Raw genomic sequence first — 15796 nt, forward strand, 5'->3', positions numbered from 1 at the left:
GTCCAAACCAGACACTGGACTGGAGCTCCTCAAGAACACAATCTCAGCACAATCAGGCTTCCTAGAAGCACAGAAAAGAGAAGGTCTGTTGTGGCCATAACAGCAAACAGCCAGAGCACATCCAGGACGCTGAGGCAATCCCTCTTTATGGTCCCTGGATCCTGTGCTATGAATTCTCTACTTACTCTGCTTCATTGCTGGGCACTGGCTGGGAGAGAGGTAGGAGGGCAACTAACACTAACAAGGCCAACACCAACACAACACGACATTAACATTAACACAGAGGGAACGGAAGGATGGCGAGAGAGCTGGCTTTGAGGGCCAGCTGGCAGACAGAGCTCTCCTGAGAAGTCTATGCTTTTAATGCATCCCGTAGGGTTTTCATTTGCTGTATATCAATGATAGGCTTAAATAATGGCTTCTGGAATGGAATTCATTCTCAATTTTCATCAGCTGGGAGCTCCAGGGCAGAGGAGACATTGGGAACCAGTTCTCCTTAATTCTCTCCTGAGCTTCTTTTTCACCTCACTCACCAGTTTGTACACAACATTTCTGCTGTGAATGATTTAGAATATGAAGGAACTGTCAAATTCTAAATGATGAACTGAGTTGCCCTTTGCCAATGATGTGCTGCTTGGGACCACATAGCAACATGTTCAATTATTATTGACATGCAATGATGATGGTGGTTTTCTTCTCTTGGAAGGGAAAGAATCCATAAACTTCAAAGTGAAAAACAAGCAAACTAATTTGTTTCTCACCATGCTTATGATGCTGAGGTAGAAACACTTAATTGACAGGAGCAGCTTCCTCTCTCCTCTTCCATGCTGCCGCCATGAGGTAAAGGTAACCTCATCCATCCTCCACTCCTGATTGTTCCCTTGACACCTTTTCTTCTAGCACCTGCCCACCTCCCTCCCACAGAATCCCCTTGCAATTAGGTAGATGCTGTCACTCTTCTTCAGAGGACCATTAGGTTTAATTCCTATCATCACCTTGAGGAGTACAGATAGAAGATGCGACAAAAGTAGACATCATCTGTGGTAAATTCCCTCCACAGGGAAGGTCGTACTAGCTTACTAAGAAAAGTGGTCACCAGCGAGTGCATGGTTGAAAGACTCAGGGATGCATAGCTATCTCAGACTCAACAACACTAGCCCCAAACATGAAATATCTCACTCAGACCCCTGTCCCTCTCTCCTTACCTTCCTCAGAGTTGCCATGTCCTCTTAGGGAGCTTCAATGAGGAGCTGCAAGAATTCAGACATTTCTCAATGTTAACATCTTGGAAATCTCTGGGAAACCTTCTTTCGGAGCATTGGGAAGGGATATACTCCTCAGGTTTTTCGAGAGTCCATGGTGCTAATTAGGAGTCCATGCACAGGGAAGAGCAGGACATGGAAAGGCCCATTCACTCCTGATTCATGCTACACACACTTAGACAGTGCCCACTGTGTGTCAGAAACGGGGCTCAACCCTGGGGAGACAAAGGCAAATGAGACTGTCCCTGCCCTCACAGTGCCCATAATCTAATGAGGAAACCGATCAGGAAATAGACAATTATAAAACAATATGCTAAATGCAACGATGGAGCTCTGAACAAGGTGACAGGAATGGATAAATGAATGAGTACTTTATAAGAGATAGAGAGGAGGTACAATATTCCCTTTTAACAAACCAGAGGGGAAAGTCCCCCAGAGGGAATCGATTCAGAAGATTGCATATTTTAAAGAAAAACAATCTGGGTGAGGCCCAGGAGACATGGGCTCTTTCCACCATAATGCCAGCTCCTCAACCAACACTGGAAATCTTGGGTAAACCAGTCACCTCCCTGTGCCTCAGGTTTCTCCTTTGCAAAATGGAAATAGCGATTCTTCCGTATTACAGAATTGATGGAGAGAAATGAAATAGTGGATCATCAAAGCAGCTCCTCAAGTACATCCCGATGATGACAGTGATGAGGGGACCTGAAGGGTGAAGCAAACCAGGCCCTTCCCCGTGGAGGCTGGGTCTCTGCAACGACTTTTCCAGCTGGGGAGAGAGGAGATGCTTGCACCCTAAGGCACGAGCGCTGCCCTTACCTTTCACGTCCACCCGACAGTCCACAGACGCCTCCCCCAGGGGGTTAACCGCCTTGCAGGTGTAGATGCCCCCGTCAAAGGGACCAGGCTTGCGAATTTCTAGGGAGCAGATTCCCAGGTGAGTGAGGGCTCTGTACTTGGGGTTGCCCTGGATGTCAATCTTGTTCTTCAGCCAGATGATCTTTGGCTGGAAGATAAAGATGAGGGGGCAGCAGGAGGTGTAAGAGCAATTGTTCTTTTGGGGCTCCGTCTCTGGGACTCTTTGCCTACAAGGCTGAGGGACACACCATCCGGAAGAGCGGGGGAATAGGGTGCTTAATGAACGGGTGGTACAGGGATGTAGAAAAGATAACAGCCTTCTGGATAGCTCCTCATCCCTTACATTTGGGAAGACATTCCCCTTCCAGGACCCTCAAGAGCCTCCCACCCTCCTTCTTTTGGTTGGAAAGAGCACCTCAAACCTCGCCTTGTTCATCAAGAGTTCCTGACGAGAAGAAAGGTGATGACTTCTGTTCTGTGCTGCTCCCTCCGTGGATCATAAGCACCTAGTGTCAGGATCTCCTCTTTTTTGTATATACACTGTTGAATCATTTATGTTCTATTCCCACTGTTGCCTTAGGAGTCGCTCCTGTCCCCTCTGGTTAGAAAGTAGTTTCTAGAGTGGGCTTATTGTTATTTTCTTTCTGAGATGTTATCCCCGGATGGTCTGGCCCAGGGCTGATACACAGAAGGCACTTGGTAAAGGTTGTTGGTGGTATTTTATGCCATGTGTGGCATACAGTGACTAGACTGTGAATAGACAGAAATCCTTGCTCAGGTTTGTGGCCAAAAGCTCAACTCTAGGCAGCTCACATGTGCATGGCCCCGATCAGAGGAGGCGTGAGGGTGAGTCAGGAGAATCCAACAGGACTCTACCACCCCTGCCAGAGAGACAACTTTGAAGCTCATCCCCAGTTGCCAGCAGGTCAGAAAGTGACATCTTCAGATGAACAAACACTAAAAGGAAAGCTGGGAACATTATCCACATCAGCCTGTCTTGGACTCCAAGTGCCCTGACGGCTCCTCCATAACCTACTGTGGAGGAGGCAGATGACGGTGACGTGAACAAATGTTTTGGTTAGAATGCTCTTCAGTGTAGCTAAGGTTGGCGTGGGAGCAGGAAGCAGCACAGCACAGCCACCCCATAGAACTCCCCACTCACCTTGGGAGAGGCGCGGACACAGCAGAAGAGCTGGGTGTCATAGCCAGTGACTGTAGTGCAGTCTGCCAGAGGCTGGGTGAACTTTGGGGCTTCAGAGAAATCTCGCTGGGCAAACCCCTCTGTCTTGTAAACAGTAGCTGAGGGGACCAAGAAGGGCAATGCTGTAGAGCCTGGGATCCCCATCCCTCTGCAACTCTTTATCCTTAACTCTTCCCAGCTCAGGGTCTCTGTACCTTACCTGCTTTCTGGATGTGGGCAAGGTCGGCAGTGATGGGGGCTGTCTCACTGAGTCCACACTGGTTCTCAGCAAAGACTCGAAATGTGTAGGAGTTGCCGACAATGAGGTTGGAGACAGTGCAGCTGGTGCGATGATAACGTTCCAGTACTGTGAACCATAGCTTTCGGGTCCCAAGAAGATGCCATGAAAGAGACACCTGTTTTGTGAACTCACTCCTCCTCAGTCCACCACATGGAGCTACCAGAGCCCTATTCCAGAATGTGCTAGTCCTCCCTCCCTCCCTCCCTCCCAGCCAGGCCTCACCCCAGATTTTGTGTCAGCCTTCTGCACCGTGTATCCCAGGAGTGCCACATTGCCTGTGTCTTGGGGAGGTGTCCACTCCAGGATAGCGTTGGAGCCCCAAACATCCACCAACTTGACACTCTGAGGAGGGCCTGGCCTCTCTGAAAGGGCCAAGCATGGCAGTGGGCATGTACAACTCACATGCATGGAAATCACTTCAGAAGTGCCCCTTCCCCTGCTCTGCTTAGTTACCCCTGCCTTCACCCCAGACTGTGTCCCACACTCAGGGTGAAGGAGTCACCTCAGCTTCCCCAGCTCTCTGCGATGGCTCCTCTTCAGCCTGGAGAGGGAGACTCTGAGGACCACCCCATCTCCCACTCCCCTCACCATACCAATCACCAGGATGTCAATGGTGGCGGTGGCCTCCAGCTCGCCCAGCTGCACACTGAGCTGGTAGCGACCGGAGTCTGCACGTTGGGCTTCTCGGATGAAGAGGATGGAGTCCCGCTCCCCATTCCGCACACTCACACGACTGGCGTCCAAGGCACAGCCATCACATGTCCACGTGGCTCGAGGTTTGGGTTTGCCCTGAGAAATGGGGATAAGGCTGTGAGTATCCTCAAGAGGCCTCTTAACCCTCCCTACTGCGGTAGAGGTCAGATCCACCACAGGTCCACACGGTGACTTGACTCGCAGCTGCAAATTCCTTGAGTTAGAGGTTGGTGAACTCTCCCAGGGGACTTCCGTCTTTCAGCAACAGCCTTAGGATCATGGGAAAGGGGGATGGCTTTGAGTCTCTTGCCCTCTGAAAGTCTAGGTCATGGACACCCAGGGCAGCTGGGACTAATAATAGCTGCCCAAACTCCCAAGGGCCCTCCAAAGTGAGAGCTCACAGATCTCTCCTGACTGAAGGGCGTGGCTTAGCCTCACCGCATCACATGGGCATGCCTGACCCGAGCAGACCCAAACCCACCCTCAGGAGTGCAGATGGAAGGGTCATTTGGCCCCAGACTCCTAGTGACACAGCCCCCTCCATTCAAGGCCAGGACGACTGCCCCACTGCTACCAGGACTCTTGGTATCTGTTTCCAAATCAAAACCCTGGCCTGGTCGCAGTAGTGGACCCAGCGTGGGGCTGGCATGATCACCTGAAACGGGATTAGTAGGTTCACGGTGTCTCCAACCTTGCGGATGTAGGTCTGCCTCAGGGCCCGAGGTAGCCAGATCTTGGGGTGCTCTGAGTGATGGAGGGAGAGAACAGGGAGTGGTGAGTCTCCTGTGGTAGGAAGAGTAGAGCTCAGGGGAGTCCTGCGTCCAGCTGTGCTCCGTGGGCAGGTGATCCAGGCATCGCTCAGTAAATCAAGTCCTCTCCTAGGGAATGGGAAGATTGCCCGCATCATCTTGCTGGGACTTAGGGATGAGCAATTGGCTGAAGGATGCTCTAGGGCGTGTTAAAACTCTTGGCAGAAAGAGCCCTGGAGTGCGAGCCTCATGCTTACTTCTTTTAATTTATACCTCAACTACTGACTTTCATCATTGAGGTTTCTTTTTTTCTGTTGGTACACAGACCAGTCCAATCTGTGTGATTTGTCTTTCCATCCCTTTTCTATATTTGTCCTTAACAACACTCCTTTTATCAAGGCCACTTTCAATGCTAGTCCTGACCTCCAAGTGTCAGCCCTGCTCTCCAGTTTGGTGCCAGGCTCGAGGAGAAAGCTTTCCATTCTGCAGGCAGAGTCAACACCCTGGACCCATTAGGCCAGCACTGACGTCATTGCAGAGGGAGCTGGCCTCTGGGTTCCTTCCTCCGCATGGCAGCCCTGCTTGGGCGCCTGCATAGCGTTCTTCCAGCTTGTGGAGGATCACTTTGTACAAACAGAATGTGGGAAAGATTAGGTCCACTGCTCACTTCCCCTTGATCTCCCGGGCTTGTTCCAGTGAGAAGAGAGATTAGATTATGTTTATTGGGTTCCAGGATGAAGACAGGGATGCGCAGGAAAGTGCTGAGTGTAAGGTTTGGAGAATGACCATGTGTAATTCTCTCCTCTCTGGGATGCCTCTGGCTGCCTTGGCTGAGAAAGTGCAAACATTCCACCTGGGTTCTCTTGGGGCCTGGCTGAGACCAACACAGTTTTCTGGCCTTCTTGGGGCTCCTGTCTCCTCCTTTCTCAGACAGAGACAGTCCCCTGCTGCTGTTGACTTAAGTGGAGTGTGACAGCACCTCAGTTCCCACCAGCTGCCTGGTCTCCCCACTACAATTCATTCCTAGCAGTTGGAAAAACTCCACCCCAGTACACAACTGAGCAAACAGCACAACTGCTCAATAGTGGATTCCAAACATTTTGATAACATACATTTCCCCGTAAATACATTCCTGAGCCTTCACCCCAACGTATGTATGTTACTTATAAATTGAACTGTTTAAACATGTACATTACACAATGCGAGATTTTGAATGGTGAAATTTAAAATAAAATAAATGGAGGTTCTACTATGTTCTGCCTACACCTGAATCTGTAGACCGCTGTTTAGAGACCAGGAACTTCGCTCCCATAGTCGGCCCCCACTACGATCTTGAGGTCACTTGGCCTTTGTAAATGATTATACCACAAGTATGCAACGTGCGCTATCCACTTGATCTGGTTTCCTTTTCCGCTGTGTGGCTTATGTTGTCACCTGGGTTGTGCTGTCTTAGACCACACCTTGCCCCTGACAAAGCAGGAACTGAGTGATCCGAGGCCTCGGGTGCTCTGAGCGCCCATCCTGCTCAGGGCCAGTCCACCTCAGCAAGAACACGACAGCGACAGGCCCCAGGCAGCTAAATGACCCTGCTCCAGTTGCCCTCTGTTCGACTTTGGCAGTTTGGGAGGGGGCGGGGCGTGAAGAACAGAAGAAGTGTTTGTGTGATGTGTTCCTCTCCTGTGGCCATCTTGGCAAGCGACCAAGGAGTTGAGAACAGGCGGATATGACTTAAGGGTTTTCTGAGAAAAAAGGCGGTGATTGAAAAGGAGGGTTAAAACCTCATCTTGTTGGGCTTGGTTCCCCACTGTTGGGTGGGGAAATAACCCTTCACACTTGCTGGGGAGAGGGCTGGAGAGAAGCCGACTCTGCTCTTCCTTGCTCTGCCTATAGAATGTATGACTTACGAAGGACCTTGATGAGCACCCAGAACAGGGAGAAGACGAGAAGGAAAGGGCTCAGACAGAGAAAACAGGTTTGCCGAAGATTGAGGGCTGGTTGTGAAGTTGTGCTGGCGCCAGGACTCCGGCCTCCCTGTCCAGGAACATATGTCTGAAGGACCATTCTCTGAGTGTGGCGTATCGGTCCACTTACCTGGGACTGGGCACCATAGTCGGGGCTCTGACAGCGATCTCCCCTCTGGAGGGAGGAGGCAAAGAAGGGGAGGCAGAAGGACACATTCAAGGGTTGAAAAGGTTGAAGTGAGCAAAGGAGCCCAGGCCGTCATACCTGGAAGCTGTGCCAAGTGAGCCCTGCTCTGCTTAGACCTCAGGTAGGAAATGGGCTTCTGTAGATAGGTGCCTGTGATGCTTATATTTGTTCCCACTTAGTGTTTCTTTTGTTTCTCAGAGAAACACCTTGGAAAACTGTTAGCATGGTTTCACCTGAACTGAAGATAAAAATTAAAGAAATAGGTTTATGTGGAACATAAGCTAAGATGGGTGAATTAGAAGGAGAATGGGATCCAGCCGGGACCCCAGTGTGGGCAGAGAGACAGAGAAGAAAGGCCAAAGCTAGGATGGTGGTCTCTCCCTCCCTGGAGGGCTTCTGTGCCCGTTCTTCACTTATAAGTGAGATTCCCTGACAAGACAATGAATCGATAGGGGACAGACTTAAGTTACTAGAATGTTCTGACTCTGAGGGTTAGTAGGCGAGGATTCTGCTCTCAGCAGGCTCTGAGGCCCCAGAGGGAGGGCAGAGGATGGGTCTGAGGCTAAAGCAGCTGACAGTGTGGGAGGTGACAGAAGATGACAGAAGAGTGTTTGACAGCTCCAGGTGTCTGGGCAGCAGCAAGCTCTTTCCCAGCTCAACCCAGGCCTTCTTTTCAGCCCCGGCAAATACGAGCAATCTGACCCTTTGGGAAGAATGTTAATAGGTGGGCTCATTTGGGGCATCTCTTTTCACACTTCCACAGTCAAGTAAGGTGTTAATTGTACTGACCTTGGGGAAACATGGCTTTCCCTGATGCCCAAGGTCGTTCTCCTCCTCAGGAGGGTTGTGAACCAAAGACTGGAGCCCTGAAGCAGAGCCCAGGGTTTCTAAGCCCAGGTTGACGACAGCCACAGTTCGGTTTCCTCCCTTTGTAGAGTCTTGGGGAAAAGGCATTTTGAAAAGTCCTTTGAGAGCCGTTGGCTTCTGAGCTGCGTTGCTCTCAGCCCTGTATTTCTCTCAGACAGAATGCTGTCAAATTCTTTCTAAAAATTAGTAGAGAGGGAGATTACTTAAAGTCCAAAGATCTCGACTCCTCTTGATTAAAAAATGCCTTCTAATTCTACCTTAATTTTCTTCTGCTGAAGCTCATGCCCATTTTCTTATTCTGTGCTCGCAGGAAGTAACTGTTCATATCCTCTCCTTATTTCCTTTCAGGTGGTTAAAGACTCTCCTCCAGTAGCTCCCTGAGGCCTGTGTAGTGTGGAGTGAGGTTATTAATTATGGCTCGGAGAGTGAAGGAACAAGACAGATGCATTGAAGAGTGGAGGGGTGTGTGTGTGTGAGTGTATGTGTGAGTGTGTAATGTATGTGTGTGTGAGAATATGTGTGCCTGTGTGTGAGGGGTGTGTGTGCACATGCCTGCATGAGTGAATGGTTACCAAAAGAGGGCGAATGCACAAGGCCAGCTATGGCTTTGAGACACAGCCAGAGATTTCCAGGGATCCAAAAAGTACCAGCATTTCTTAGAGAAACGTTAGCAGATGCCTAGGATGTGGCCTTGGCCTTACCAGAAATCTGTCTGGAGGAGTGTGGTGGGAAAGGAGTGTGGTAACTGCAGAAGCACTTTGTGAAGGAAAAGAGTGTCACCTCCCTAAAGACCATGAAACTGAGGTCAGAAAGAATAAAAGGACATGGAAATAGGCCACGCTTCTCTGAGGAGATTGTCACACCCCCTGCCCCAACCCGTGATAGTCTTCCCCTCGTGCTGCTGGCTTTAGCCCCGAGCTCACTGTCGCTCTCTCAACACTTCTCCATGCACGATTCCTGCTGATTTCAACACCTCTCCTTCTGACTCCTGTCTGCCCACCCCTCCTCTGGTGGCTCTGTCCTCCCGGCAGCCCCTGGTGCCTTTGGTCATTCTGTAGGCCGATAACTACAACTCCTCTATAATCTGAATTTCTATCATCCCACTCTCTCATCACCACATGTATGACAGAGATGGCTAATAGCCCACCAAAACTGACATGATCGCTTCCATAGTGTAGTTCCCTCTGAGAAGGGGCTCACCGCCTTGCTGTGTGGCTATGAGACCAGTTCTTGCCAGTGAAATGTGAGTGGACACAATGAGAATCACTTCTGAGCCAAGGTTTTTAACAAGTGAGTTCTTGATTTCCCCTTCTGCTAGCCAAATGCAGATGATCACGGGGCCCTAAAGCATGGCAGAGCCACAAGATGGAAGAGGCCTGGGTCCCTGAACCATTGCTTGGAGAACTATCTGCCGAGGAGGAACACTTCTTTTTCGTTGTTTCGCTAGTAGGAAATAAACATCTGCTGTTTTTGAGACTTAAATTCTGAGGCCTATTTGTCTCATCAACTAGCATACCATAATGAATAGTCTCTACCCCTCAGCTCACTCCCTCTAATGCTCCAATACCAGCAATCCTTCAGCACCTCTGAGACCTCTGCTCCATTGTCCTACCACCTTTCACTCTCCATCACCCTCTCATGTTATCACTTCATCGTTATACTCACGCCCTTGCATACCCACTCAAATCCCTTAATCCGCTTTCACTTCATGACATCCTTCTAGCAATACCCAACCCCAGTTAAATATTTTCCATCCACTCAGTGTCTGCATCTGCACAGCCAAACATGACTGGGGCAAAATAGAAAACTATGCTGACTTTAAGCCAATGGTCACTATCAGTGACCACTAACTCCAAAGGGACCCTGGCAATTCCACCAGACTTCCCTAGTTCACTCAATCTCCTGTTCTCCTGGGTGACTATTGCACCCCTTCCTCCTCTCAAACTTCCATATCTTCTCCCTCGTCCTCATTCTCAGCTGATGATCTTGCTAGTGTCTAAGGCCTGCCTAGAGCCTGTTCTTAACTCAGCAGCCAGAAAAAAACCTTAAAACCTACACCTGATCATGTCAGTTCTCACTCACAACCCTGCACTGGCTGCCCATCTGTTTGAGTTGAACCGGTCTTCACAATGCTCCTGCTACTGCTCTGACCGCAAGCCCACCATTCTCTCCCTCACTCTGCTACGGCTACAGCGGCCTCAGTTCATAAGGCACACTCCTGCCTCAGAGCCTTTGCACCTACTGTTCTCTCTGCGTGAAAAACATTCCCCCCAAATATCTGCATGCATTGTTCTCTCATCTCCTTTAAGTTGCTGCTCAAATATCACCTTATTAATGAGACCTTCACTGAATAGTCTTTTTAAAACAGCAAGCACGCTTCCCACCTCCAGCACTTTCTATCTTCCTCCACTTTTTTTTGGCATAGCATTATCACTATCTGATATATTATCTATTTTATCTGTATATTTATTTACTGTCTCTCCTTATACTAGAGAGCAATCTCCACAAGGGAAATTATTTTTGCCTATTTTGTTCATTTCTGTAACAGTGCCTGGCACATAATAGGCACAAAATAAACATTTATAGAAGGAAGAGAGAAGAGAGGAAGGGAGGAAGGGATGAAAGGAGAGAAGAAGAGTGGGAGGAAGGAAGAAAGGTCACTTCCAGGCATGGAATTCAACTTCGCGAGCCTGGAAGACACGGAACAGTTTGGATTGAAAGAGGATGCACAGGAAGTTGGAGTTATTATGCTGGAATCAGCAGACGGGCCCTCCCTCTGGGTCTCAGGGTCATTCCAGGTCAGCGATGCAGCCTGTCCCCAGCCCCTCGACGCTGCGGAAGCTCTCCTCCCACCCCTGCCCAGTGTGGCCTCCAGGACACAGTGCCTCCATGTAGTGCTGAGGGAGACAGAGAATTGTTTCCCAGTGGCGGCCACCTCCTTCTGCTCATTTAGCCCAGTAGCTGGCTTTTTTGACTAAAAGCTCAATGTTGACCTGTTTCAGTTTATTTCGATGTCACCAATTAATTCTGCTTCTGAGGCCTGCTCTATTTCGCATGTTCTCGCATGCTTGCCACAGGGCCCCTTGCTCCACATAAGAAAGAGGAGGAGTTAAGAGGAAGAAGAAGTCCTTGGAGCTCACAGGGAATGTAGGGGCCGTCTAGTCCAGGTCCATGCCACTCTGACGGACTCTGGATGGACTTCAGGGGTTCTGGGAACTCCCCGAACTTTTTTGAGAAATTTGCTGGGGCAAGAGTCCACAGCTTTCGTCAGATTTTCCTAGGGGTCCATATTCATCAAAAGATTAAGAATCTTGATTTAGTTCAACCTCTCAGTTTACAGATGAGAAAACGGAAGCCCAGAGAGGTGGATTGACTTGCCCAGGGTCACGGGACAGAGCTAGGATTTGAATTAATGTCTTCTTTTTCCAAGCAGATAACAGACGCAAACACACTTTGCAAAGTGTCACAAGGAATCCTTACTGCCAGTGATCTCTGGGATGCCACTGGATTGAGCCACTGGGTGCTGGTGGCCCTGAGGTCCAGAGCTGCTGCTCACGAGGACAGGGCTCTTCAGGCTGCACCTGTGGGACCTGGCTGCCCACAGCATCCCCTCTGCAGCCAGGGGGCAGAGTGTGGGTGAGATGAGCACCCAACCCAGCATTTTATGGAGACCAGGAGAGTCGGGGGGTCAGCTCTCCTTCTCCCTCTGCCTGTGACTTGCTCCCTGGGCCTTTTCGGGGAGAAGCTGGCCCAACTTAATATGTTCACAACTTCTGCTCCCCTTACCTCTTTTTCAATGGGACGAACTCCCCCGGTTCTCTGCCTTTGACATTCAAACAGCTTCTGAAAACCCAGCGTCTCCCTCAGGATGGTAAGAGGCAGGGAACTTGCCCTGCACGGCCCTATCTGCAGGCAGAACCCTTAGTCTTCACCCAGGACCTGCAAACATTTGATTATCTGTTCACATCTTGGTTGGGCCTCTTCCAAGGCACTTTGGATTATCTCAACAATCCTTTCAACTACCCTGCTAGGTAGATACTATTAATCACCATTTTACAGAGAGAACATTGGAACTGAGCAGTTGACTGGCTTGTCCGAGGTCACAGAGCTGCTGGAGGCAGCACTGGGAACCGAATCTAGGTGGTGTCTTCTCCTTCTCCCTCTCCCCGCCCTGGGATTCCATGGGTTTCCCATTTGTGGTCTTCGCGCCCTCTGCTCTTCAGACCTCAAGGGGCTGAAAGCGGAGACTTTGTGCAGTAACTGTCTTAAACAGTTAATGCAGCCCCCATGGTTGCTTCTGCCGTGACTACGTAGGAGCAGGGAACGGCCGCTCCTGCCTTCCTCCTCTGGTCGGTCGAGCTGGCCGCAGCGGGAGACCCCCCCAGAGCTGTGAGTGCAGAGGCCTCAGCCAGGGTCAGCTGGGGGTGGGCAGCAGCGCTGCTGGCCAGGAAACCTGGGCCTGGAAGGGGCACCCAGCACCTCCTGGCTCAAAAATGCCTCTTTCCTGAGAGGCTCACAGAGGAGAAGCCAAATGCTTCTCCCAGAGGGCTCTGCTTCTGTGGGCGCCCTGGGGGTGTTGGGGTAGGTCCTGGTCCCGTGGCACTGCCGCCAGAGAGGCAGTGTCATGGGCTGTTCACCCCTTAGCCTCCCAGTTGCTATAAGCTTTTCGTTTCCCTCTTCTACCCAGACGGCCACCATCTCACCCCTCATTCCCTTCCTGACTGGCATTAATATAGCAAGTCTTCCTAGTCCCTGTCACAATATTTTTTAAAGGTAAAGTGCCACAAACACCACTCACTGGAAAGTGCCACAAAAACCCAGCAGAGACACTTGAGCAGCAGGTAAGAATCCATCAAGGAAGGAGGTGGGGGCTCCAGTGAATGCTTCTCTGTCCTAAGTACCAGTCCCTAAGTACCATGAGGCCGTTTAGCTCTGCAAAAACCTAGGGAGGTGGTCAGGGTGGTAGGAACATCCTCCCCAACTCCCGCCACCCGGCCTCTCCACCCTCCCCAACCCCCTGGAGTCACCTTCTATAGTGGACGGGAGCTGGGGAATGGGGCTGCCGGCCCCCTGTTGAGGTGAAGCCTGGGGTCGTTCAGCATCAGCTGGCCTGGCTTCTTTCACCTTCAGTGAGGATCCCGAGGCCACCTCCGGAGATGTGGCTGTCTCCATGCTGGGCCACCCTGAGGCTGGGCTCCAGCGGAAGATTTCCACTGTTGGTGGTGAGGGAGGTGCTGAGCACCTGCTCTCTGGCCTGGCTTCCCAGGGTCCCAGCCACAGGGTTATGTAACTGGGCTGGCCTTTCCCCACCCAGCTACTCCCAGCAGAAGGGTGAAGCAGGGGCTAGGGGAAGAGAGAGGGATCAGACAGCAGCCCAGAATAACCCCAGGAGGAAGGCAGAGGTGGCCTTGTTATCTTGGGAGAGAGAGACGACACCCCTCACACAGCACTAGGGAGGGAGGGGAGAGCTGAAGCCTCAAACAGCAGGCCCCCACCCCCATGCACAGACCATCCAAACGGGACTTCTGGCTTCTATCGGAGGATTGGGTGACATCTTGGCTTATGACCTCCAGCTCATCCAACAGGGGGTTCAGGTTCAAAGAAAGGGGCCCCAGGATTAGCTGATTCACAGGCACCCCTTTAACTGCCCTTTCTCTTTCTGCTCCGACATTCAGTGCGTTGTAAAGTCTTGTCCACTGGACCTTTATAGGGTCTGTCCCCACCCCCTCCGCCTCCCCACTAGTTGCCGTGGAAGGTGGAGTCTGTACGCTGGAGCCAGCTAGCCGGGCTCACCTTTCATCACCGACTAGCTGTGTGACTTGCCACACATCACAATCGCTCTTAGGTCTGTTTCCTCATCTGTAAAATGGAGATGATAATAACCAGAGGGTTGTTGTGGGGCTTAAAAGAGGTAATCTGTGTAAAGTGCTTAGCAGAGTGTAGCTGACTAAGTGCTTGATAAACGGAAGCTATTTTTAGGTCAGGCCAGCATTTGCCCCTTTGAAAGCTCCCTTGCCTCTGAGATAAAGGACAAATAAAGTGAGAGGAGCAGTGGTGGAGGAAGGAGAGCCAGGGGCATACCGTCACGGGACTTGAGTGTGCCTTTTGGCTATACTGCTAACTTATTAGCTAGGTGACCCTGGGCAGACCACCTACTCTGAACCTCAGGCCCCTGGTCTAGGAAACAAGGGATGATAACGCCATGATTGTGCTGAGGATAAAATGATACACACACAGGAAAGTGGCCAGCCCATTGCAGGTGCTAGTTACCTACTAAAGCTCCTGTATGATTTCCGGGCCATTCTACATGTGCTGCACACTCCATCCAAATGATCTGGTTTCCTACCACACTCCCACTTTCTTATCTCCAGAAGCCAGCATTCTTTCTGTATATATTTTTATATAGACTTTATTTTTCAGAGCAGTTTTATGTTCACAGCAAACCTGAGTGGAAAGCACAGAATTCCCATATGTCCTCCTCCCCCAAACCTTTATTTTTTTACTAAAAAAAAAATGAATGTGATTGAATGAACAGGTTCTTCACTCATGTTTCCCCTTTAGCCCTCAATTTGGGAGCAGAGTCAAAAAGATCCTGAGAGCCCATGTTAGGATCTCAGGGTGTGGGACAGAAGTCTGGAACTCCTCTTTGTAACTTGTATAGGGGCTGAGGGCCAGGAAAACCTGTAGACACACTTCAGGCCCAGGAACTTGTTTATCAGGAACTGGGACGACTGAAGAGGGTGAGCGTGGAGCTTGACCTCTGGGGCTGGTTGGTAAAAGGCTGCACTTGGCCACATAGGACTAGGGCGAAGGCCTTTCTGACCTATTTCTCTTGCCTGACCCAGTCAAGGCCCTTGTTAAGTATGGACAGTCCCCAAACCAGGGGACTCCAAACATCCCTTTTTACACCCGTCTTTACCCATGCCTTGGGGAGAGGATTGGCCAAGCTTTCAGTGTTAGCCCTTGGGTGCAACTGCGGTGTGAAAGAATCACATTAAAAATGCAGACTCCTAAGGTCTGTCCACTAGAAAGTCTAATTTAATGGGTCAACAGTGGGCTCCTCGAGAGCAAGTCTTTGCCTTCTCATCTTCAGATCATGATGCCAGAGCCAAGTATTCAACGGAAATATCACCCCAGGATGGCAGGCCGAGAAGCCAGCCTTCAAGTCTCGGGTAAAGGCTCAAGGGAGGCAGGCAGGAACCTTTCCTAAAAGAAATAGTTTGGAAGAGAGGACGGCTGTAACTCTTTGAAGGCCCTTAAATGAAATGGATCAGAAAGACTGTAAGAGCAGCAAGAGAAATATAAGAGGGGCAGATGGAAAGACACCAAAGTTAAACTCAGTGTTGTCGTGTGTCAAACGTGCTACATGGAACATATAATTCAGAAGTGATGGTATGCTGTGTGTCTAGAAGGACGAGTGTAGCAACTGAAACCTGGGAGGGTGTGTGGGGTGGGTCAGCTGGACTTTCTAGGGGTAAGAACAAGAAAGCTGGCCTTACAAATACCCATGGGAGGTAGATCTTTATGGCAAAGAAACTAGAAAAAAGTGAGTTGTTTTCCCCATAAATTATCTAATACCTTTCATGCTATGAAGGCACAGCCCTGGGTCTTTAATTGGCTTATTCTCCGGTTTCTAGAGTTTTATTTTTGAAGCTAGAAAACTGGGAAAGCTATCATATTAACAAACTGTAGCTTAGTCATTTCAGCAGGTCAGGTAACAAAGTCCAGTCTGTTTTAT

At 50.2% G+C, this 15796-nt stretch overlaps 1 protein-coding gene across 1 annotated transcript; it reads right to left on the reverse strand.

Moving 5' to 3' along the window:
* Window positions 1-13591, reverse strand: MYBPHL (myosin binding protein H like). Its single transcript, XM_046645670.1, has 10 exons — window positions 13568-13591; window positions 13086-13271; window positions 4950-5038; window positions 4195-4390; window positions 3824-3963; window positions 3521-3680; window positions 3283-3419; window positions 2082-2268; window positions 1206-1250; window positions 1-61 (listed from the first exon to the last, which is right to left on the reverse strand). The coding sequence occupies exons 2-9, from the start codon at window positions 13228-13230 to the stop codon at window positions 1240-1242; spliced, it is 1065 nt and encodes a 354-aa protein (XP_046501626.1). The 5' UTR covers window positions 13231-13271; window positions 13568-13591; the 3' UTR covers window positions 1-61; window positions 1206-1239.
* Window positions 13592-15796: the final 2205 nt, after the last annotated feature.

The sequence above is a fragment of the Equus quagga genome, chromosome 18, assembly GCF_021613505.1.
Source record: "Equus quagga isolate Etosha38 chromosome 18, UCLA_HA_Equagga_1.0, whole genome shotgun sequence".
Taxonomy (NCBI): Eukaryota; Metazoa; Chordata; class Mammalia; order Perissodactyla; family Equidae; genus Equus; species Equus quagga.